Genomic DNA, 25,356 nt, shown 5'->3' on the forward strand with positions numbered 1-25,356 from the left:
TGTACTTACTTGGAGTTTCTAACAAGCTTTCAAGCAATTAATGCCTCCACTGACACGTTGAAGAATTACAAGGAATAATGATAGATCAGAGAGCTAATAAAATTACAGTAATAATAATTTTATAAGCACGCGATAATAGTACCTTGAGCGGAAAGTCCTCGAGCAGACAGCCAGCGGGGATCTCATGCAAACCTATTTGGAAACTGTTTGGTTCCCAGAAAGGCCGGCTGGTGGCGGGCCTTGCACTCGACTCATAGTTCCACGAGGGAGGGGTGAAGTTGGAGTACGCTTCGGGTTGATTTGCCCCTCGCAGAATTCTGGCTTCAGTTCTAATATGATTTGGCAGCTAATTGTGTGGTATCGAATGTTACTCAAGTGTTGCACTTGGACGATATAAACCTTGGAAGGGGAAAGTAATGGGCACTTTACTTCGCACCTACATTTTCAGAGATGCCTGGAGGGACCTGAAAAAAAAATCTGAATATCTGTATCTAATAAGGATATCCAAAGAAGCGCAGAAGAGACGAGAAGCCTCGTGGAAGCCTCGATAAGAAGACGGAAAAACATAATCGGTAATCGAGACATGATAGCCAGATGAAGACAACCGTTGATGGATAAGTAGCAATAATGGAAAAGGAAGACAGCGAATAAAATACGCGGAACCGATAAAGAATGTTGCGAAAGAAAAAAGAGTACACAGGTGCGAAAAGATTAGCTGAAAGTAGAACTAAGTGAAGGACTACGTAGAACCAATCGTCGGATCGGCGTCCACTGCTGATGATGATTATTCCTAAGAAAACTATTTCTAACATGTTGAAATTTCCATAGTATTAAGCACAGACTTGTAAACGTATGAACTTTTCTCTAATATATTGAAAAAAAAATTGCGTCGGAGAAATTGCTGAGGTTGTGCCCAATTTAAAAAAATAAGCTACTGGAAAATGTTGGAAGAGGGTACTCTGCATGTCCCAATAATCTCAAGATGAATGCATACATTATAAGTAAGTCAAATTAGGTATAATCTATCGGCAAAAATACCGCTCGTGCGGGAGGTTTTCGCTCTCATTGTTTAAACATCTCCTCGTAAAGATGATAAGACTTCTATTCGTGACGTCTATAAGTAGCTTTTACTTCGCTAGTAACTTCTCATAGGTTGTATAAATGAGACGGATCAAGCACTCAGACTGCCATTGTAAAGGTACGAATCACTACTAAGTTGCCTAGTATATCGCAGATATAATTGCCAGAAACGCACAATTCCGAAAGAAAAAACAAATCTACCGACCATGATTAAAGCAATAGGAATGTTAAGCTTCCATATCTTATCCAAAGAAAATACAGTTTTTTGTGACAATATTCAATTGACACTTTGATCGAGAGAAAGCAATATTGAAGATGAGAAAGAGTTAATCATTAAATTTTTAAAATGATATGTTGATTGTGAGAGGGGTATATCGAACACCCATGTTACATTAAGATAAGGATAAAGATATTTATTTCACTGCCCCAAAATATTACAACATATGCATACATTAACAGTGAAATTAGACACCCCTTAAGATAAGTCTTGATTAGGGGTTGCCATTACATAGAAATAAGGCAATGCTCGGCAGTACATTTTATAATAACCTTTAAACAAAAGGTTAGTTAATTATAATAACCTTTAAACAAAACATTAGTTAATTAACATTCAAGAAAGCACTATTTAACCAATCTACACTTAAATTGGGCTTAATTAAATAACGTTAAACTCAATTTTAAACAAGTTCATCATGCAACTGACGGATAAAATGAGTTTAAAAATTTCCCATTGACACCTGGTATTAATGAAGAACCATTCTGAACTGAATTCCAGGAATTTTTTGGAAGTTATAAGGATGCAAATTTATCTTTAGAGTTTTTATATAAGAATTAAGAAAATGTTTTTATATTGTATGTAAAGATACGGAAAAATATCCAATCTAAAAGTACAGTACTATTTATTTAAATTTTTTCATCCTTCGTCCAACCCTACTCGTTGAAATTCAATTCTAAGAGGGATAAAATAATTTGATTGACTGAAACAGAATTAATGGGTCATTTATACACAGATTTCAGATCAATATATCCATTAATAATAATTTAGTTTTAAATTTCTAGGAATTAGGTGTACTCTAAAGGCCAGGCGAAAAGCAATATCGCTCGCATATGGCGTATTACTCGCTTTTGATTAAGTTCTCAATATTGACGGAATTCCCCAAGCCCTGTCTTTTCCTTCAGCCCCGATGTAATCCCGACCAGGTCCCAAGGGAAGGCCCTCGGCACTATATAAGCCCTAGTTGCGGACAGAGCAGGCATCATTCACCACCAGCATCTTCCACTGCAAGCATCACAGCGCCACGGTATCTGGTGAGTTGAGAGGAGCAAGCCTTTTCATTTTCTCCAATGTATTTTCACTCGAGTCTTGCCTATAAAAATTAAGCGTCATCAACTTATTTGTTCTAATATAGAAGACTTGTAGCAAGCAAAAAATTGATCGGTTAAACTTGTGAAATTTTATCCTATAACATTTATAAATTATTAATAAGGAATCAATGATTCATAATCTTTAACTGTTTGAAATTCGTGGGGGAAAACGAGACATGTTTTCTGGGACATAGTAAGCAGACCTTGTTCTTACAATAGTAATTCTTTTCCATACATTGTGCCCAGTAAACAAGTTAACAGATATTCACGGAGTACTGGAAGCCCAGATAGGTAAAATTATTTAACCGGACTAAGGCGCTAACCCAGATCTCTTAATCTCATAGTGTCCTCTGTACGCTGAGTTCAATCGAAAAGTCATTGCACAATTTCAAATGATACATGACTTAATGGTAAATTTTCATTGCAATCACTAATATATTACAGTGTTTTTCCAAAGTCACTATTTTTAAAACTTTAATTGCCACCTGGATTATATTTATTATAGCATCTTTTGGTCAGCAACGCCATGCCATTTCTTGTGGATTTGACAATTTTTTTCATTTAGTGATAATAATGACAACTCATTTAAGTTCTATCACTGAGGCATTGAACATTAATGCCAGCAAAATGTTGGAAATTGTCCAAATATAAAAGTTTTCCTTATCATTCAATGTAAAATTTGGTTCCGTTAATAAGTTACTGCATAGCAATCATCACTTGTAGCAAAAACAAGGAATCTTCTGTCAAATATCTCAGGAATGAAAGGAGATAAAACCATCAGCTCATGTTTCAACAAATATTTTTTTTCAACTTGTATAGCAACCCGCGCAAATAAAATGATTTTCCATGACACATCCTTGGATGTTAAAATTAAGGTAAAGATTCATAACATGCAAATTAGACGGAATATATTTTTATAATCGCAGATTTTCAAGTTGTTTATGCTTCTATTTTATGGTGATTAATGTATTTTGTCTTACATGTCAACCAAAGCCACAGAATACTCCACGATAAGGCCCTTTCTGGCTACCCCACTAATTCATACCAAATATATTGAACATAACTAGCTTAATATATTTACTATTCTGCAGTAACCATGCATGTATCTCTTTCTTTACTTCTGCTATTCCCTTAATTCTAGCTATTTATTTCAATTCTCGTTAGAATATCCTGAAACAGAGAGAATGGTATTTTGTGGCTTACTAATTTAGCATAGCCTTGGTTTTCACTTCCAGCCACAAATCCCATCAACATGAACAGCCGCGTGATCCTCTACTTCGCCGTAGCCCTGGTTGTCTTGGCCATGCTATCTGCTGGCGCCGGCGCCTCGTCCTACAGGAAGGCACCTATGAACGGCAGCATCTTCGGAAAACGCAGCGGCATGAACCCCGGTGGTGAGTAATCCTCTTTCTACAGCCGAGCGAATGCCTATTCACTCATTGAATCGCATTATGTAATATTCCATTCAATTTATAAAAAAACTCTGAACAAAATGAACTAAAATATGAAATTATTCTAATTCTGTTCCAGAGTTATATTTACAACACTATTTTCCATGTAAAACTTACGAAAAAATCAACTGTAGTGAAATCAAGGGGTTAAAATTCCTTCTTAACAAACGAAATCAATGACGAATTTTGCCGCTTCATTGAATGCTATTTTCTAGTATTTGGTACTAATCCGATGTTGATTACAGTCATGGAAACATGGGAGTGAAATAAATAAAGTTCGAATCCATAGTCAAATTTCAAGACATCTGTATGTGCCATTAATTACAAGCAATTCACTCAGGCAAATGTTCTTATCTTTGCACGTTAAGCAATCACAAATGGCAGAAAATTGTGACCATTTAATTCGGTCTCAAGCAAGCCAAATATTAGTACGCAATGGTCACTTCCGACCCGTAAATACAGCTTCACTTTTGCTCCCTAATCCACTCCGCTAGCATTCCCAGAGATAACCAAATATATTTCGTCAGTTACGCAGCTGGTATCCTAACACGGATTTCCATCATCTTATTTTTTTTGCACAGTCACTCATTTCTTCCTTTTACGAGTGATTTAGCATGGAGCCATAAAAAGGATAAAATTAGTATATAAATCATCATAATCGGGTATAATCAGTTGGAAACACCGAGTAAGTTCGGATGTTATCACTTGGAAAGCAGTCATAATACATTTCTATTCCTTATTTAATGCACCAACAGAGACTGAATCAACCCGTAGAGTGATGTTCCTCTGCGAAGTCGCCGTGGAAGCGTGCTCCATGTGGTATCCACGCCGCGATGATTCCAACTGAACGGCGTGCACTCAATCGAAGATGTTTACAACGGCAATCAACCTCTCTACCACTTTTCTCAAGAGTAAAAAAATGTCGGCTCTCAAACGAATATCTCAAATTTATATGTACAATTGAATAGCGAAATGTATCGCAGAACAGTTTCCTGTACTAAAGAATGTAAAAAAATATAAAAAATAAATCTGTTGCTGCTGTGCAAAATTAACAGACTGGTGTCATCATTTACATTTACTCCTTGTCTCGGTTAAATCGAAACTTGAAGTTTTTACGTGGTGGAAGGGCTCCATATTAATAATGAAAAACACTTTCTTACTTGCAAAAAATTCACAGAGCTTCTATTTTATTACCGGTTTCGGCTATTACACCACTTTCAAATACATACAATATATGGTGGGGGCAGGTATATATATCCCCCACCCCAACAACCCACCTGACAAACTGTGTCCCCCCCTATTCTTTTCCACGAATTACCAATCCCAGCTTGAATCCAAACCTTTTCCCCCACCCCAACATTAACAACCACTATATAAACACCTGCCCCCCACCATATATTGTATGTATCTGAAAATAGTATAATAGCCGAAACCGGTAATAAAATAGAAACCCTGTGAATTTTGTGGAAGTAACAAAGTGTTTTTCATTATTAATCCTTCTCTTGGGTCCAGTAAAAGAAAAAAACTGTGCCACTCGTATGATTTACATGTGCTTTAACTTTATAGCGTAATAATGAGCAAACACAATCAAACTTTGCCGTAATTTATTTCCTTAATAAGTATTTATTTAAAATCGATGCTGATGCTAAGACAATAAAATGCGTCAAAATCAGGCATTTTTTTGGCAGCGATGTAAGTTTCTTCCAGTATTTACAATATGAACATCATTCCTTCAATATCCTATACACTCACTGTGTATCATATGCGATAGATCTGTTTTCTTTTTTAATCATTCCCTGATTCCCTGATCTAAGAATGTCTCCAAGGGCTGAGCGCCGCTTGAACATGTTCTGCCATTTCCTTGAATCTTACTTGAATCTCAAGCGTGATTGTGGACGAAAGATTGCAGATTTCCGTAATTCTACAATAAGTGGAATTAAGAAAGGTGGGTACCATTTATTGATGCTATTTTACTTTATTTCAATAACATGGCCTAGTAGATATAACTTATCAATATAATATATGTATGCAATTGGTTTCTTTTGCATAAAAACCCTCTTCTCGTAATTGTTGCAATTTTTTACGTGTGATAGGTGATAAAAGGGTTCACAATAATTACAGTAACAATGTTTTAGCGGATGTATTTTTCAGTACTATTTCTGTAGAAAAATGAGGGAAACGCAAATATTTTGCGGAAAACACACTTTCAGGTCTGAAGAGGATATGAACTTCCCACAATGAATGGTAATAGATCATATACTGGTGCATACATATAAATATTTTGAGCGACATTGTGTAAAGCAAAAACTTCGCTTAGTTAATCCCAAGAAAAACTAATTGTAAATTGGTAGTGGATATATTTAACATGTAACATTTCCTTTAATATAGCATTGGATTCGTAGTGAGACATGAACGATGACAGCAAAGTAGAAATCAAGGTCTTCCAAAATGTGGTATTACAGAAGATTGACGAGGATGAAATGGATGGAACGAGAGAAATACGGAATTTCTAAGAAGAGTAGGAGGGAAGAGAAGTCGTTGGGTGAATGATGGGAAAATTTAGTCAATCAAATCGTGAGACAAGATTAATATTAAAAGTAAGTATAAAGTAGTAAAATAAGTAGTAAAATATTTGTTAAAAAAATTTGCTAAGACATTTGTTAAAATATTTGCTAAAATATTTGTTAAAACATTTGTTGAAATATTTGTAACAATAAAAAAAAAATATTTTCCGAAAGAAGAATTGAGTGGAAGGATGCGTCTAACCAATCTACAGATTGATGACCGATGATGATGGTAATGATTATGGACCACAATTTTATTAGAACCTCAAATTTTAACATAAAATAGATAGAACTAAATGGAATACATAACGATGCAGAATATTTCCACTTTAATATTTTCACGTACAGCTATTTTTGGCAGAGACAAGCGTCATCTAAGGTTAATAAGGAGTATTTATATCATTTCAATACTTCCATTAAAATCCATAACAGACAGAGAGTAAAAATTACGCCCTCCAAAATAATCCATCTCCTGAGTCCAGTTGAAGTCATCGAATAAACGCCAAGCATAATTTTCTTCCATCATAGTTCACCAATGGATTCATTGTGGGGTCTAATAATGTTTTTCAAATTGACACCTAAACATAAAATTGAGGAACATTTTCACTTTATGTCTTAATATCTAGATCCAACCGAGGTGAGAAAAACGAAGAAAGGATTTTAATTTAGCATAAAGTATGAAATATGATTTTGGAACCGGATTTTCGATAGATGGAGTCATCATTGCGAATAGCTCACTATGAAAGTGTGTGCAATAATTTGCTCTCATGGGCAATTCATGTTGCCATTCACACACTAATTACATTCATTTCTTGATTTCTACGTTGCTGTCATCGTTAATGTCTCACAAAGACTCCAATGTTATGTGAAAGAAAATTTCACAAAGAAATTATTTCCGCTACCACGTTACAGTAAGTTTTGAATATGATTAACTTAGCGAAGTTTTTGATGTAGATAATGTCGCTCAAAATATTTATATATATGCACCTGTATATGATCTATAAAATACCCCAATTTTACGGTTTATTTTGCAGATGAAAGGTGTCACAGATGATCACAAAAAAACCTGAGACGCATGAGGTTTATGTGTAATAAAATAATTGGCTTGCCATAGTTAAAAGGGAGTATTATGAAAACAAATATGGTGATACGATGGAAACCTCCACTGCATATATGCACGGGTCAGATATCCGCTCCGCATAAGTCGTGACTTTAATGCGCATTTAATTTAATCAATATTTAGATGGCTATCAAGCAATAAAATTAGTGGCAAGAGAGAGCTTATAGAAGGAAATTCAGATAGGATTAGGAAATAAGGGGACACAGGGATAAGGAAAGGCAAGGGAATAGATATGAACACGAGGAGACAGCGAGAAGGGAATTCAAGAAGAAGAAAAGCAAGAGAAGGAGAGGAAGGGAGGAGAACGAGGCATAAGCTCAGGCGGCGAGCCCTTAAATGCGGCATAAAGTCCGAATGGAGTTTGTGAAATATTTAGGGTCGAACTTTCGTCCCAGCCACCCCGGGACATAGAGAATGAGCGCGATAGATACATATAAAGAAAAGAGTAGGGTATGTGTGAATAGGACAATGGAAGGATTGGTGCTACTTTTAGACCTAGAAAAGGGAGTGGAGGCGAGAAGCCCGGTAGAAGTGAGGATTTTATAGTTCGACAGTGGAGTCAGAGGCATGTATGCAGAGAAAACCCATCTTTTCTAATTCTGTTTGATTAATACACCGCTTGCCGCTGAATACGCGCACATGCTGTACTTATAAGTAAAAATTTATACACAAGGCTCTTTAACAGCGTAAGTATAGACAAATATAGTTCTCCGAAACAAATATATGTATAGACAAATATAGTTCTGAGTCTCCCTCCCAATTACTTCATACTTTTCTATTTATATAATGCGTCATCGAAGACGGCGGGTTTAATCAATTTCAACAGCTTTAAATGGACTGTTGCATGATAAAAACTAGTGAAATTTGGTCTTACTAGGAATCAGAGCTATTCAAATCTGAGGAAAAAAGAAGGGCTTGTCAAGAAAATTCTTTTTTTTTAACTGAAAATGTTTAGGCACATTTATAATTCTTCATTCGATGTCGAAAATTTAAATAATTAATAGAGAGAGATAAAGACCAAGAAACCAAGATATAATACGACTGGTTGATCGGCCGCCAAATCCCCTGGGCCCTGAGAATGTGTGCGATACATATAGGGGAAAGAGTAGGGTATATGTGCGTGAATAGGACAATGAAAGGGGTGGGGCTACTTTTATGCGCTGGAAAGGGAATGGGGAGAGAGGCCTTGGAGAAGTGAGGACTTTGTTTTTCGATACTGAAGTCATAAGCATGCATGCAGGGAAAAACCTATACCCTCTAATTCTGTTTAATATACATTGCTCACCTCTGGTTTGGCAAACAATCCTGTAGTTAAGAATAAATATACACACATAAGTTAAGGTTATTCTACTGGTATATGTATACACGAATATAGAGTGGCCTGTGGCATCATCTTTTTTAACATACCATTGAAGGAGGCGGGTATTAATATTTATAAGAAGATTTACTAGAAATAGTTTTATGATTAACAATAGCGAAACTATATTAAAAATATTTCAAATAAAAATAAAAATATAGCGAAAAAGATCTACTTAAAATCAGAAAAATTCAAAAACAAAGAAAAAATAAAGATTTTTTGAGAAAAATTATGATGTAAATGAAAAAAATAAAGTTAATGCTTTAATAGGTGACAACAATTTAAACAATTAATTAGTCAAGATATTAAAATTTTAAGAAAAAAGTATAGATAACTTTTCGCAAAAAATCATGATTTAAATTAAAAATTAAAGTTAATTCTTTTACCGGTTCCAAAAATTTAAACCAATCATACGTTAGAAAACCTTGATATATTCACTACTTTTATCATGATTTGGTTGACCAGGTATGACGTGTTCTCTTTAGTTTAGATACACTATGCTTTACATAAATTATAATAAAATGTTTGATTCAGATGATTAAGAGAACATTCCTAGACGAGCCGTTCGCGCGAGGGAGACGCGTCCTTTTCTAATAATACACCAGAGACAATCCGAGACACTACGACCAGATCCTCTCTACTCAGACGTAAAAGCTAGGCCCATTAAGGCACACTGGCCCTATTAAAATGTCATGAGAGTTTCGGTATTAGCAATGAAACCATTTTCTATTAATCACGCCATCACCTATTGTTTTTGTTTAAACTTTAATGGGAGCAGTGAATTGTAAACTTAAAAAATGAAAAAATAGAAAGTGAGATATAGATAAGAATCATTTTTCTGTTAATTAAACCATTACAATTTAGAAGAGTTAATGGAAATAAAGACATGATTTAGATTTGAAGGGCATATATTAAATCATCAGCATCGATCGCACTATTGAGGCATTGCCAAGGAAATATTCACGTAGAAACCAATCGAAAAAATAACTGGCAAAAGTCCAGCTTTCACATCCTACATTGAAACTGTACTTATTTTTCCCAAAGGAAAGCTGTTGCAAACTTAGCAGTTCAAAAGGTCACATCCTTTCTTTCCCCTCATCCATTTGAAAGGAGCACCTTACCGCCATCCAATAGCTTTGAATGCGCGCGGACTTTCTCGTGTGACTTTAGGCGGCAGTCCCCTCGCCTCGGCTACCGAGTCCAGCAACGTTCCCCTTGATCAACTTACGCTCGAAACCCAGCTCTAATTTCCTCATATTTTTCAGCTCTTCCAGCGCCTCCAATCCCCTCATTTCATATTTACTGTTCTCCCAAAAATCTCTCTCCCATCCTCTGAAGAAACCTACGGCTGGGTTTTTGATGAGAAAAAGGAATGGATCGGAGATGATAGTCAATAAAAAAATCCGAGGGAAAAACTAACATTGCTTAGAAGGTTCATTATTGAAATTGAATCATTTAAAACAAAGTGTTTACCCGGACTTGAGATTATTTGCCATGAAATTATTCTTTACCGAGTAGTGAGTGTTTCTCTCGAACGCTAAAAAACATGGATAGGTGTCTATTTGTTTCAACCATGCAGAATACTAATAAAATGGACTTATGAAGTAAGTACTTACATAAAAAAGAAACGCAGAATTGAGAAATTAAAAATGATTACATATTACTTGGATTTTCTAAGTGTATTTTCGATATTTATTTACCGGTTTCCAAACTCGAGTACGCATAATTTCTACGTCTCGGTATTTTGGAGCTTTCAGTGTGTACAATTGCAGACTTAAAATATGTTCTTATTAACTTATATGTTGAACCCCTTTATGTGAATGCAGTAGTTTTGAATTGATTTTCCATTTCCAGAAACGATACTAGTGATGACGCATAAATAAATAAATAAATAACGAGGTGCTTCAATATAGAAACAGGGGAAGGATACTCGATAATATAATAATACCGGTCGTTTTAGTCGGATGAACGAGCTCGGCCAGCCGGTGATGAAACTGGTGGCGGGGAAATGCTTTGTGGGTCTTTGCGAATTGAGTCTTCCCTCGTGAGGGATTGACGCGTAAAGGGATACAGCATTAAACATTGCCATAACGAGGTTTCTCCTACTGGGTTGAGATCAGAATGTCGACAAAGTGGTACGAGTCTTTGATGAAAGAAGGAAGGGAGGTGAAGAGGGCCGCATATAGGCCTAATATAAGCCCACTAGGCCTAATATCTTTTTCCCATTCCAATATCGCCGAATGTGTCGTACTGATAAACAGCTTTTATTTGCTGTTAATCAGTTCTCCGATTTTTTGGCAATGTTCTATTTTCTTTAATTTCCCTTTTATAGGCTACCTCGCCCTAGATTTGCAAACAGAACTCTGTCCGTGTATGTTTGTCCCATGTACTCGTTTTGGTGGTTGCTATGTTTTAGGTAGTTATTTCGTCAGTTTTTTCTAGTGTTTCATAACATGTTTACCAATGCTCCCTTTTAACTGATTGTATGTTTTTGATTTCAGCTTTTTTATATATTCTTTCGTTTTTATATTCCTCTGTCCCCCATCTAGTGTTCAGTATTGATCGTAAGCATTTTCTTTCCGTTATAAATATTTTTTCTCTGTCGATTTTACTGGCTAATCCAATGCATGATGGTGTAACATGCGTCATAACATATGTCATGATGTACTATGTATTGTAAATAAAAACTGTCACCTCTGGTGGTGTGGTATTGTTGTCTAATATAGGTGCCAAGCCGGCCTCTACACCAAGTGCCTTTGTGGTTATGTTGTTAATATGTTCTTTCAAGTTTAATTTTTCGTCTAGGGTCACCCCGAGCTATGTGGCCTTGTCTTTATATTTTATTTCCTTTTGCCCCATACTTTGACCCTCCCGCATTCACGACCATACCTTGTTTGCCATCTTTACCGCTATTCACACTCCAGTCTCCTAGTAGGAATCTCTCGCTAACTTCCCTAACAACACGTTCCCTAGACGTTTATACCTCCAACTTACACTTTCACCTCCCATTCCCATCTACCCTATGTCCCTTCATAGGAAGGTAAACCTCGATAGGGTTTTGATATCTACCCGTGCACGAGGAATAAAGAAAAAAAATTCTCAAAGCAAATCCTTTCCTTACCCCATTTTGTATCCTTGATTTACCGCGTTCCTGCTATACTCTGCTTTTCGGCAGGCTTAGGGGGATATAACCGTCTCCCCTTCTCCTCCAAAACCTCACTCCGACATGGTTTTTGCTCGGAACGCCTGCGCAAAGGAATGATATAGCATGAAGATGAGAGGCAAGGGGAATAACTCCTATACCGACGTGAATGCAACCTTTCCTCGGCGAGAGAACTGAGGACGGGCAAGGTGGTCAAATTTCGCAGCTAGTGGAAATTTTTGCCGGATAGTTAAGGGGAGAAGATTACGGATTTTATGCCCTAATCACCTTGCTCTCCTTGACATATCTCTACTTTTACGGAAATAAAGCTAGTGAGCCTCCATGCCACCATTGCGTTCCTTCTCCCTTGTCGTCTACCACAAACTACTATTTGTGCGGATGTAGTGCATGATTCTAAACTAATTATTGCTTTCTTTTTACTCATTTTTTAAGTTTTCAATTGACTGCTCCCATTGAAATTCCAATAAAAGCAATATGTAATATCGTAATAGATTTAAAATGGTTTCATTGCAAATACTGAAGCTCTCATGGCATTTTAACGGAGTAAGTTTACCTTTTGTGTCTAGCTTTCAAGTTTGCTTGGAGAATTCTCTCAGCTTGTCTTCATTCTTCACAATAATATCGGAATATCTTTTGATCGTAGTTTAGGAAAAAGAAAAATACCATATTTACGACTACGAAAAAATTCATCGTCAGGATAGTGGTATATTTTTTACATTTTCAAACCAGAAGAATAACAGAGATGTTTTTGTAACGTTTGCCTTAAAATAACGGTCATTTTGGCATAAATCAAGCAAGCAGGGATCAACATTATGTATGACAGATTATGGTTCGTAAAGGAAACAGAAAATGAATCAAAACACAGGAAATACCCCTCTAAGGATAATACCAATTGTAACTCCATATAATTACAAGTGAGTTACAAGAAAACAAGAACAAAAAATTGGAATCAGACCTTAGAATTTAATCAATGCAGGATATGTAGTTACAAGGAAAATATGTTTGTACCGTCAAGGCGTGAGAATTGCTTCTAAACCACTGAAAATGGGCCAGAAATACTTTAAAAGAATTTTTTCAGAACTTTGGAAGGATTTTAGTCAGTATCTCGCCTCGTATTTGGTGAGCTATTATCTGAGTATGGTGAAAGACATGATATGAGATATGTGGCTGTAAATTAGAAAATAAGTACATTTTTTGTCGTTTTATAATAATTAGAGATAAGAGCCTTGCTCAAGTAAATATCCTAAACATATTAAATAATTTTCAACAGTGGAATATGGTTTCATAAAATTCAAATGAAAGGCATAGCAACATGGAGATAATAAGTGATTAGATAAGGAAGAAAACCAAGAACAAAAGATCAAAAGAGGACCAAAGAATTTCCAATGTCATTCCAAGCATATTAGTCCATTAATAAACTTTGGTTTTAGTGTTTAACTTCCCATAGGAATCAGTTATTGAATAAAAAAAACGAAGCTCGTTTTTTGCAAACAATATGAGTATTGGAGTCCATACACTTACCTGTACATGGATTCTATTAAATCTTTCCGATAGAGCCGTTTTATCTACCTACTCTCCATCTCAGGTTTCCTTTCTAATGTATCTTTCTTTAGACAGTCACGCATATTGCTATGGTCTTTTTAGCTCTGCAAAGACCTCGGAAGATACAAAACTTCCAATGAATGCTAAAAAAAAGTTACTGTGTTGGCTGGTTATCATTATACGGTTATGACTGGTGATGTATATGAAATAAATTGAACATCCAAGATCCATTTTTTAACCTGAGTGACCAGATTACATCCTATATTCTCAATATTCAATAGCAATATTGAAAATCAATTTCTTAAGATTTTGAAAACCTATCTGAAAAAGACTTGACGCACAGCAAGAGTTTTGCTTATATATTACTATATGATCTAATTATTTCATTCTGATGCTTAATTTTACGATATTTGGAGCATGTGGTATTGAATTTTGATCTAAATTTAATTTTTTTTTCAAATAACGTTGAATGAATTGAAGACTTTGGAAATTTATAACGCCATTTTTTTACTTCTTATATCAAAAATACTGAACGCAATCAGTACATTGAGTCTTTACTTCTTTATCAAATTATTTTCGATACCAACTTTCCAACTGGGACATCTTCCTCACAGGCAATCCACTTTTTCAAAATATAGAAATAATTTGATAATATATTTAATGATAATCCTCAATAACGGCTGAAAGATATGAAAGAGGAATTCTTTAAACAATAAAGTACCACCGATTTTGAAAGAGCTGATATGTTCAACTGCATTTCACTTGGATCAGTCATGATGCTACACAAACATGCGAAAGGTTTACCTCTGAACATTTCTAGAATGAAAGAAGTAGAGTTATACAGAATAATTTATTGTTCATGTCGACTGGTTGAAAGGAAATACACAAACAGTAAATGTGAACATCATAATCTTGTTAGACAAAGGGTGTTCTTACAAAGACGTAGTCATATGGTCCGATGATCCCACATGATTTTAATTTGGGTGACCGAAAACAAAAGATTGATAAACCAAAGTTTGATATCTAATACATTTTGAAGGTAAAGCAGTCGGGTGGGATAGTTAAAGTGCCTACAAAATCTTGAGCGAGAATTTTCTAAGCACTGCTACTTCAAGATGGCGCGACGCGCAACAGTGCGGCAATGCCGCCACGCCCTGGGGGCTCGCAGGGCGTGGCGGGTGATAGGCCGTGGGCTGCCTCGCCATCTTGGGGTCTCTGCCAAAAACTGGGTAGAAGCCGTTGAATAATAAAAAGCATCATAAATCTGCTCACACATAGGTAATAGTTTTAGTCTTGAGAAATGGTCCGTCAGATGGCGCACATAAGCTAAGTGGTTTTGGTTCCGTAACGTAAAAGCATGAAGCTCCGAAAGCTGACATCCGTGGAGATTCTCGCTATAAAATTCCAATGCTTTTGAGAGGTATAATTATATAAACGTTACGATGTGAGGCTAGCCAGTAAGCCAGCAACCCAGTAAGTGCGGTCTGTCATAGAGACATCATGTCAGGTAAAGTAGATGAGTCTCTATTGAAAAAAGCACGAATAGACATAGTCTTTCAATCACAATTATCGACGAGAACTGCATAATTCGGAAAGGTAAAAACTCAATTGATTTTTAACAGCACATCAGTTTCTATATGAAAAAATAATGGTAGTATGGTCATAATATAAGAAAAGCAACGCTCTAATAAAATCTAAACAAAAAAATTAAACATATTTTCCGGAGCACGAAGAAATTCTTTTTGATTGACTCCTCTGCCGTCAATAAAAATAAGAAAACGCATCAGCATTACCTAGTCAATTATCTGGTCCATGTTTCTAAAAATGTATGACGTATGTATCCAACTATGCAACCAACTAGTATATTGTATGGATATGATGAGTTTGCAACCGCGAATGAAACATAATCTAGGTCTGATAATAAGCACTTTTGTATGCATGGGATCTATTGTCTCTTAATTATTGAGGGAGGAAAATGAGAGTTTCTGAAATGGTTGGCATTGTGTTTTGAAAGAAAACTTAAGCACATATTTTCTGAAGTCAAAATCCCATTCACTGAACCAGATGATTTCGTTGTGCACCTCATACTTGGCTTTCAACATGACAATTATCTGGGACTAATTTCAATATTACAGTTGGGATTTGGAAACATTACGCAACACTTTCATAGGAGTTGATTTATGAAATAAATGGTAGATGAAACGACCGTTATGTTGTCACCATCTTCCGGTACCAATGCTCTCGTGGAAGGAAGTCTTAAATATCACCGCAGAAGGAAGAGTTTTGGGAGTCATTTGTTCTTCCAGTAATGTTTATCTTTCACTCCGCATGCATCAACAAATTATTCTTCTTTTATTCTTGCACACAATCGCAATCCCTACAATATACATACTTAATAACACACGCACAAACACTAAAAAAACCGAGAGCAAGTTTACTATACCTACTGCAAAACATTATTTATAAGTATATACATATATTTTTCAGGAATTATCAAATCCCACACGCATTCTGCATTTACAAATTACAGCGTATCCTTTCCTTACTTTGTAAACATGACATTAATATTATGATGCATTCACCAAAACAAGTCATCACTGCCGTTTGAATGAGAAGAAAAGAATTAAATTAGGAACGAACATAACTACTCAAGATAGCTAACGAATTATCAGACTTTGATATTTTTCAATAAAACATTTAGCTACCGCTTTACTAAGTCCTAAACCATCAACCATTTAATGCAAGATGAAAGAAACATCTATAATTTAAAAGCACCATTCACACTGATTCTCGTCTTGATTTGACTCATTCGGTAAATAAAGGCTTTCATTGTAAAATGCATGGGATTTTTGGTATTAATATTACCAAGAACCAATTATTCCCCATTGCAGAGCATTTCAGCGAAAGTTTAGCTTGAATATTTTGCATTGAAAACATAATAACAACATGTATTTAATAAATTTTACCCTCGATAACACTCACTGAATACCCATCATCTTTATCATGAAAAACCTCTTCTATCTTAAAATACACAAAACGCCGTGTTTGACCGCACGCGTTTCGGGAAGATCAATTGTTTCAAACCAGAAAATAACCCGTTTCGAAGTATTTGTTATTAAACTCTTATAACCAACCACGTCAAGAGTTTTTTTTCTCAGCTCTTTCGTATTTTTAAAACTGAATGAGTTCGACAAGGCAATTCATTCTTCCAAGTCCTGAATGTTTTTCGCCTCTTCTGGCGACCAGCGCCAAGGCGTACCACGATTCACCCGAAAGAATATTTCGAAAAAGAAATAAACGGAGAAAAACAGATGAACATCACATGAGAGCCGAGAGTCACCACAAAGCGTCCGCGGGAGGGAATCACCACCGTCTCTTCCGCCTAGGTTCCCCCGCGGTCGCCTCGCCTCACGTGGCGCTGCAGTCGATTTCCGGCGGACGACCACGAGCTATCCGGACGAACCGCGGCAGGCGGCGTCTCCTCGGCCGCGGCGCCTCCTCTTCCGCCAAAGGCCGGAGTGCCGCACCGAAGGAGACGGCCGCTGCCGCCGCCGATCGTCACTGCAGGTACCTGACTCCGAAGTGCCTCCTTCGGACGCTACGCCTCCCACACAGGATCCGCTTGAACGCGTGCCGAAATTCCGGACTGAAGATCGTATATATGACCGGGTTAAGGGTCGAGTTGAAGTAACCCAGCCACAGGAAAAAGGATATCATGTACTGGTTAAAGTTACACGAGCTGCAGACGGGAAAGACGATGGCGAAGATGAAGAACGGGAGCCAGCAGAAGACGAAGGCTCCCGTGATGATCGCAAGAGTCTTCGCCGCCTTCCTCTCCCGCTTCGTGTCGGCCGAGTCCTTGTTCCGCCTCGGTTTGTGGTGGTGATGGTGTGGGCCCCTGACCTGCGGGGACACGTCTCCGAAGTCCGTCTGCGTCGGCGGGTCGGGTTGGAGACCGTTGGCGAAGGACGTCTTCTCGGGACTCGTGTTGGCGGACGACACGTTCGTGAAGGCGGTCGTGGTCGTCGTGGTCGTGGCCTCGGATATGGTCGGCAGGGGTCGCCCGACCACCACGAGGGCCGCGGCTGCGGCGGCCCCAGCGCCCACACCGGCACTCGGGCCCATGGACATGCCGGCGACCAGACCGCCGATTCCCGTACCCATTCCTCCGGGTGGTCCGGGACCCGTTCCGACTTGCCCACCACCTTTAGGGTTTCCGACGACTTTTCTTCGTTTCCGTATCCTCTTCCGGGCCGTCTGGAATATCCTCCAGTATAAGAGGAGGATGACGAGGAGCGGAACATAGAAGGATGAGCAGGTGGCAAATATCTGGTAGCCCACGTCCTGACTGACGAGGCATAACTTCTCCTTGAAGATCCTGTTCTCCCAGTCAGGGTCCTTCCAGCCGAAGAAGGGGGCTATGCTGACCAGGAATGCGGCGCTCCAGACGGTCAGGATCATGACCCCGATCCTCCGACCCGTCCTCTGGTGTATGTAGTCGATGTTGGTGACGGCCCAGTATCTGTGGAGAATAATAGAGAAGAATGGATAAGAATGAGGTTATATAGATTAAAACGTTGATTGATATTGGACAAAACACTGATATAAAAGTTTTATTTGTCATAAAAGGAGAGAAATTTAGGAAACGCGCGGTAAAATGACATTGAAAACTGACTATTAATTGAAAAAATGGGCAAAATTTTCTCAACAACAAGCCATATATACAGGCATGGCTTAGTAGAATGCCAACACTTGTTATTTTTCCAAGACATTTACATTTAAATTTATGATGATAATTGATAAATGAATAAAAAGAAATTGATAAAATAAATAAAGGAATTAAATACTAATTTTTATTCGAATACCCTCAATATAAGGACTGTCGTAATATTGAGTTTCATCGTGATTGAAAACTTATTGTGGAATTCATTGGAACTATTTCTGAGTCACATTTTAACCAGATTGGAATGGATAGATATCTCGCGTGGACCATTGCTATTATCAATATAATACTATTACTAAGGAAAATTCAACCCAAAAAATGTGCTGGTTATATGCATGCACTTTCTGTTTGATCTCGTTCTCTTTGGTATTTCTTTTTAGGCTCAAAGGGATATCCCCCAGTACTTATCGGAATGGATCCAAGAAGTTAGAGTAGAAGACTTAAATCCACAAATGATGGAACCATTTTCTGAATGAAGAATTCAATCCCCTTGACGGTGATTTTAGCAGATATTTTCCCAATTTCGCCAAATGGACGTATTTCAACTTTGACTCCCTCTTTTTCTAAGTAGAAAGTAGCATTTTTATAATACGGCGTCTTTCTACGAAATGATACTAAGGAGATCTCAAAAACTTGTCAAACTTTCTCCTGGTCGTATTACCATTTTCATAAAATCGTTTTTTTTTTTAGCATTCTCATTAATAATTGCTTCATCTGATAGGCAACCAAAACCAATTGATTGATTGCTGATCATATCAAAAAGACGTTTTTTATGCAACTCACGCTCATAAAATACCGTGCATGAAATTCCTTCAGGAACCCAGATACACGAGACTCAAGCCACTGGTAATTAGTACGGTCCTCGTTCGGGACCAAACCTTTTTCCAAATCCTTCCTCGGGTTCTAAGAGATAATTCGGATCCTCAGGTGACAGCCGTTACAGCTTGAGGTTCCTCCAAAAGATAGGACCAGTCGTAGTATATTTTTATGATGAAAAAAAAAGAAAAGAAATAACTCTTCACCCTAACGTCATACTTATTACGCTAAATATCAAAATGGAAGAGAATATATAAGTATGTTATAATCAACACTCAAGTGATCTCTTATCAGATAGTAGCTCTTAGATTCATGAATTATTATATAATAAAAAAAAGATTTCATAGAACATGGCAGCTATATCGAATGCATCAGAGGACTAAAGATCATGGTAGAGAAGAATAAAGATCGTGAAATAAATAATTATACTTATGGATTTTTATCAAAATTTCTATCAAATTTCTTGCCCGGAAAAGCTGGAAGAGCCAAAACGTATCTTCTTTTTCATCATTAATGGTGCGCTTCCATCGGATGATTTCGAAAATCGCGATAAAAGTAGCCTTGAAGCATATGGGAAGCAGGTGGAATGGCGTCATTTAACGTTGATATTATGCGATTAAAAAGTTGCTAAGCATGAAAGCGATGTGATTAAACGATGGCATTAAACGAACAGAAATAAAAGCAGTCACATATACATCAAGGAAGCCGTTATACCCTTACAATACCCTTATAAAACCGTTTTACCTGCTTCAAGTTAAATATTTCATTACATACATTGCATTTTACGATTTCAGGTCGGTTTTCCGGCTATTCTCATGGGGCAAACATTATTTTTCACGAGACCAAACTACCAGAAATTACGACATAACATATTTTTCCTTTTGAACCACCGATTACACTCCATTCCCTTATCTGCTCTGTCCTCTTATCTCTAATGAGCAGGAGGGGTATGTTTTGTTGTCCGCTCATGTATCGCGTCAAATAAAAGTTGAACAAGTGGCTGGCTATCTGGGATTATAGGTGACTATTAAAGCTCCCTTATGGTTATCAAACGATATATCCGCAGTCTCCCATGGACTCTCAGATTCTCATTCCCGCATAGTCTCTTTATTATCGGCGGATGGATATTCCATTCACTACGGAGAGAGGATCACAATCGTTATTCAGGTATAAAGTAACACGAGTATTCATGAGAATCAGAAACAAAAGATTTCGAATTACAAACATAGGAAATTGAATCATTGCCGCTCTTATTAGAAGCTTTCTACCAATTGAACATTAAAATTTTAAAAATGAATAGAAAAAAAATTGAATAGAGATGACATATCACGCTACGATATTTTTATTTAAAATAGTTATGAAAACTCTCCGTAAACGTATAACCAACCTGAATGAGTTTTGATGTTTAAATGATGACCAAATTTCAGAGCGTTACCAATCACCTCTGAGGAATTTGATTCTTGGGATACGTTAGAGCATGGAAGAAACCAATATTCGGTAACATTTAACCGTAATTACTTTTTTATAATAGCTGTTTATCCATATTGAGCAAGAAAAATCCGTTTCGATGCATTATAGGACACAATTCCCCTTTTTTAATCTATTAATGGAATTAAAATAGAAGACAAAGATGAGTGGACGATATAAGGATGCAATTACAATTATGCAATTGCAGTATGTCAGTTAAATTATATTATTGTGTACTTTCCACAAGCATTATGTATGAGGAATGCAGGGATGGCAAGTAAAATGAAACGAAAGTGTTTCGTTTCGACCCGGAGCATAACGAAAATACGAGGCCTGGGTTTAGTTTCGTTCCCGCACGAAATTAAAATCACCAAGGAGTTTAGTTTCGACACGGGACGAAACTTTACTCCCGGGAACGAAACTGAATTAATCGAAATTCCGCAACTAATAGTTAAGTTTCGATCTCAGAAGCTGAGTGGAGGGAGAAAAGAGGGAATAGTATTATTACGAGCGTGATGCATCCGCTCCCAGCGGGCTTCCCCCGCTCTTTTCAATGCAGGTCCACAGAGGGATAGGCGCGTTTCTAATTTTAAAATGTAGAAAAAAAAGGCAGGGTCTTATGTACAAATTTAATTGGAACGTTTATGTACAAATTGAGGTCAGAGGACCTCTTTAAACACAACATTGGAAGTAATTACACTATCCTCTGCTAAACGCACATGACTCATACTTACGTATCAACAGGAGACTTGAATATGGAATTAGCCGCATTTTGATAAAAATTATTTAAAGAATGCGAGATATTGTTGCAAATGAGCAAATGTATCAGTTTGTGCGCCGTTACCGTCAGGAATATTTACCGGTTTTTTGTTTTGTTTTTTTTTGTTTTTATTTTTTAAATTATTAAAAAACCAATTTTAGGAAACAATAGCAATATTTAAGAAGTAAGATATGCCGTCACGTGTACTCTGATAAATTCTGTGCATTTTGGTACCTCATTTGTAGAGTTGCGTATAAGTTGAGAAAAAGGTATCTATACAGTAGAAATAATATAGAAGATATTTTCGACCCATTACGTTTGACATGCATGTAGAGAGGTTAAAACATTGAGCTTAACAATCGAATGGCCAGTTTGCGTTCACCGTTCTCCTGTTAATGGTAAAAATATGAGTGCCCCTTATGGCGGTAGGCCGAGCCTCCATACTTCGTTCTCAGTATGTGGTTCGGTACTGGTCGAAACTTAACTGTTCGAGGGTTAAGCACGTTATCTGCGTTTCGTTTCGTCCCAGAGTTTTAGTTTAGTTTCAACCAGAAGTAGTATTTTTATTATATTAGTAGTCCGATTTCGTTTAGACCCTGAGTTCACCTTCCCGGGTTTAAATCCAATTCGTTTCGTTTCTACATTTCGCTCTCGGGAACGACGAACTACTAAAATTTTACTGGTCATGACTTGCGTTTCGTTTCACTTGCCATCCCTGGAGGAAAGGTAGAAACTTCTACATCTTTCGAGGATAAATGAAACATTGCGCTACTATCTACTAAGAGTAGAAATCAAATCATTATATTTTTTAAGCATTTTCAATAGCAAAAGACAATCTTAATACAGCCTCGGATATGTGAAGAATATGTCTTGAAAAAAAGGATATTTTTATGGCAGCTGGTAAAAAATAACAAGTTGTCCAATGCATTTTTAATCCTGGAAAAATATTTATTATAGATTAAATACTATGCATGCAGACTGTACGTCAGAGCCAATCGATATCCAAATATAGTTATTTCCTTTCCTATTACTTGAAGGTAAGGAATTTCATTGATCGTGGATTCAAGTTAGGAAAATCTTTCTTCAATTTGTCACTCACTGCGACGGGAATAAGAAGAAAAAAAGGAATAAAATACATCCACAGCTGTAAAATAGTTTTAGACTATCAAGCTGGGTTCATTCTAGGATAAGAAATTGGATGGAAGGAAAAGGTGATGTATGGTAGGTGTGCTGTGAGCGTAACTAAACGCCGACTGAAGTTAATTGCCGAAGTTTGAACAGCGCCACACTTTTTAAAGCGAACTCGAATGGAATTGGCGCCGAAGTTTCGCGGAGAAACGTTGTCAGGTGTACACCAAGTTCCTACAGGATCAAGTTTTACGCGGGGTGTAAACAAAGGTTCCAATCTTGCTTTTGACATTTTCGCGCAAGATAAATGGCAGACAGGGCCAAAACCACAGGGCTCTAAAAATCCATGCTAATATAGGTCACTATCAACCTAGATTGAAACCGGAAAGCCATTGCAGGTATTGAAGGTTATGGAGACATACTCTAAAGTCATTGTTGATCCTTCGAAACGGAATTTTATGACAATATGATGGAATTTAACAAAAAATACATATACTGCTTTCGTGTTTGTTGGACTTGAACAAGCTCAAAACTAATTTGTATTTTGATGTGGTGTAGTTGGTAAATTTTCCGGAGAACATGGGAAAAAGTAACCACCAAGAATTTCGTTTCTTTTATCGAATATCCACTACAGCCTTGCAAAGGTTCCCATTAGGTTTCCATTCATACGTATGTGGCTGTTTTAGTATTGGAAGTAAGACCACATAATAGCATCTCATAGGTGATGTTTATGTCTCATAACATTCAATCATTATTAGCTCTTTCTTCAAAGTTGCGTTATTATACAAGATGGAAGCGATTTGAGTAAAACTTCGCTGTTTTCACGACACGCGACACTTAGAGCATGCTTTATGGTAGCTTGCAACCGATATTTAAATTTCGGCTCAAGTGTTTCAGCTTATAAAGGAGCTGTCAGAAGTAAAAAGTCTCTAGGCCATAGTCATCATTCAAGATCCCTTTGAGGCCAGGCTTGCAAGGTTCTGGCTCCGTTATTTATTCGACGCTCCCGGAGTTCAAACTTGTCAATCATGTCAATTATGATTAAAATTTGAAAATACAAAAAAGCAAGTATTCGCAAGTTTTTTCCCAGTCAATTAATTAAAATAGAGATTAATTTACAGCGTATTAAACATTTGGGTCCGACAAGGCCTCACACACAGAAAAAAAACCTTGTTTTTTTGAGGTGTAAGAATTTTAACACTTGGTTTGGCTAAACTTAGTTTTTTAAAAGGATGAAAAGGTAAGAAGTAAATTCATTGTTTGTGTTTAACAAAAAAATAATAAAATATGCTATAAACTGAAGGGACAGAAATTTTTATGCAGATCCGAGCGTATTTCAAGCCGCAGCACAATTATTAGCAGATTGCTACTCAATCGCACGCCAATGACGTGTTAGTTTTTCGCATAAATTAAAAATTATTTATCATATATTTGAAAAGATTGTCACTAATAAGGAAATTTTCCTTCACATTAGTCTTTCTCCAAGTTAAAACCTACTAAGATTGCAGATCTCATCTATGTACAAGCCATCCCGGGTGATGACGTAACTCCGGTCTGTCGTACATGTCTACTCCTCAAGGAGACAATAAGGTAACACTATAGATGGGAGATCTTGCATAGGTTTACGACCGCTCTCATAAAAAAAATAGAAGCCAGGCTAAAATGACATATCCTAAGTCTTGCAATGCAAATGCTCTCCCCGTAATGCTTCCTCCAGGAACGGATTGTCAGTGAGAAATTTTAGCCTTCTAACGCTTTCTAGAATTAGGTCTAGGCCAAACGGAGACAGCAATTCTTGTAACTTATTGCTCAAATTTTCTCCCAAGTTTGGCTCCAATATGTGAGAGAAGAACACGCTTTAAAGATAGTGAACACCAAGTTTTTCTAGTGCCAAATGGAGCCTACCCTTTGCTCACGATACCACCAAAAAAATTGAAGAGATAATACGAAAACGATTTTGAAATCCAAAATTACTGAAAGAAACCACCCCTTTGAGAATGTTTCTGTGACATGCAAATTTTCTAGGAAGGGTTTTTTCGCAACGTCAAATGACGTGACTTGGTACACATTGGGGTAAATTTGTCACGACAGTCGGAAAAAAGTGTTTTCCTTTCTATGTTGCGCTACTTATCAGGAATTTTGGATATTTTAGCCAAATACTAATTAAATGGATAATTAAGCTAAGTTTATATCTGATTACATTAAAAATATCACTGCTTTCTTGTGATCAATTTTTGGTGTGATTTATATCGCCTGAAAACTTTCAATTGCACTAGGTAAATGACGTGTATGAATGATCTACATTGAAGAATTAGTAAGTTTTTTGTTTATGATCACGCCCGTGGGAAATAATTTGCTCCTTCGTAGCTGTAATTTAACACTAGAACCGCTGAACTTTCCAACCCCACCAAAACCATGGGACTTTTTTGTCCCATTGGCAAAATACGTTGATCCTGTCATGTTCAAGTATAATTGATGGTTTTTCGTGGTTTGTGTGAACAAAACGCGTGTTTAGGTAATGTTTAAAACGTTTTATTAAGTATAACTAGGAATACAGTAAACTTATTTTGACGTGTTGGTTGCAAGCTCAGACCTGCAGACGCACCGGGCAGAGGTGACGCGGCCGGCGCTGCGTGAGTAGGCGGCCGGCGCAGTGCACAGATTATTCCCTTCCGCGCTTCTAACTGGCAGAATAACGGTATCTATGCATCGATCCCCTTCGTAATAAATTGTTATTATGCTAAATACAAAATAAGTGTACAAAAAAACTGAAATTGTATGTTTTCCCCATATGGGACAAAAAAAGTCCCATCCCGCGGT

The 25,356-nt window shown here is 37.1% G+C and overlaps 2 protein-coding genes across 2 annotated transcripts in view; one reads left to right on the top strand and one right to left on the bottom strand.

Moving 5' to 3' along the window:
- The first annotated feature begins 2,353 nt into the window (after positions 1–2,353).
- Positions 2,354–4,948, top strand: LOC124159856 (neuropeptide SIFamide). The gene is made up of 3 exons (XM_046535757.1): positions 2,354–2,388; positions 3,681–3,839; positions 4,652–4,948. The coding sequence occupies exons 2-3, from the start codon at positions 3,698–3,700 to the stop codon at positions 4,741–4,743; spliced, it is 234 nt and encodes a 77-aa protein (XP_046391713.1). The 5' UTR covers positions 2,354–2,388; positions 3,681–3,697; the 3' UTR covers positions 4,744–4,948.
- A 9,529-nt stretch (positions 4,949–14,477) lies between these two features.
- LOC124159317 (5-hydroxytryptamine receptor-like) overlaps positions 14,478–25,356 on the bottom strand; it is a 433,906-nt gene continuing 423,027 nt past the window's right edge. Inside the window, exon 3 of the mRNA XM_046535061.1 lies at positions 14,478–18,164. Within this exon, the coding sequence (XP_046391017.1) occupies positions 17,201–18,164 (964 nt within the window). The 3' untranslated portion in view covers positions 14,478–17,200. The remainder of the gene's footprint in view (positions 18,165–25,356) is intronic.

This window comes from Ischnura elegans, chromosome 5, assembly GCF_921293095.1.
Source record: "Ischnura elegans chromosome 5, ioIscEleg1.1, whole genome shotgun sequence".
Taxonomy (NCBI): domain Eukaryota; kingdom Metazoa; phylum Arthropoda; class Insecta; order Odonata; family Coenagrionidae; genus Ischnura; species Ischnura elegans.

Coding starts and splice junctions, on each gene's coding strand:
- LOC124159856 (XM_046535757.1), top strand. CDS start 3,698: ATGAACAGCCGCGTGATCCTCTACTTCGCCGTAGCCCTGGTTGTCTTG. Junction 3,840..4,651: donor CAGCGGCATGAACCCCGGTG/GTGAGTAATCCT, acceptor ATGCACCAACAG/AGACTGAATCAACCCGTAGA.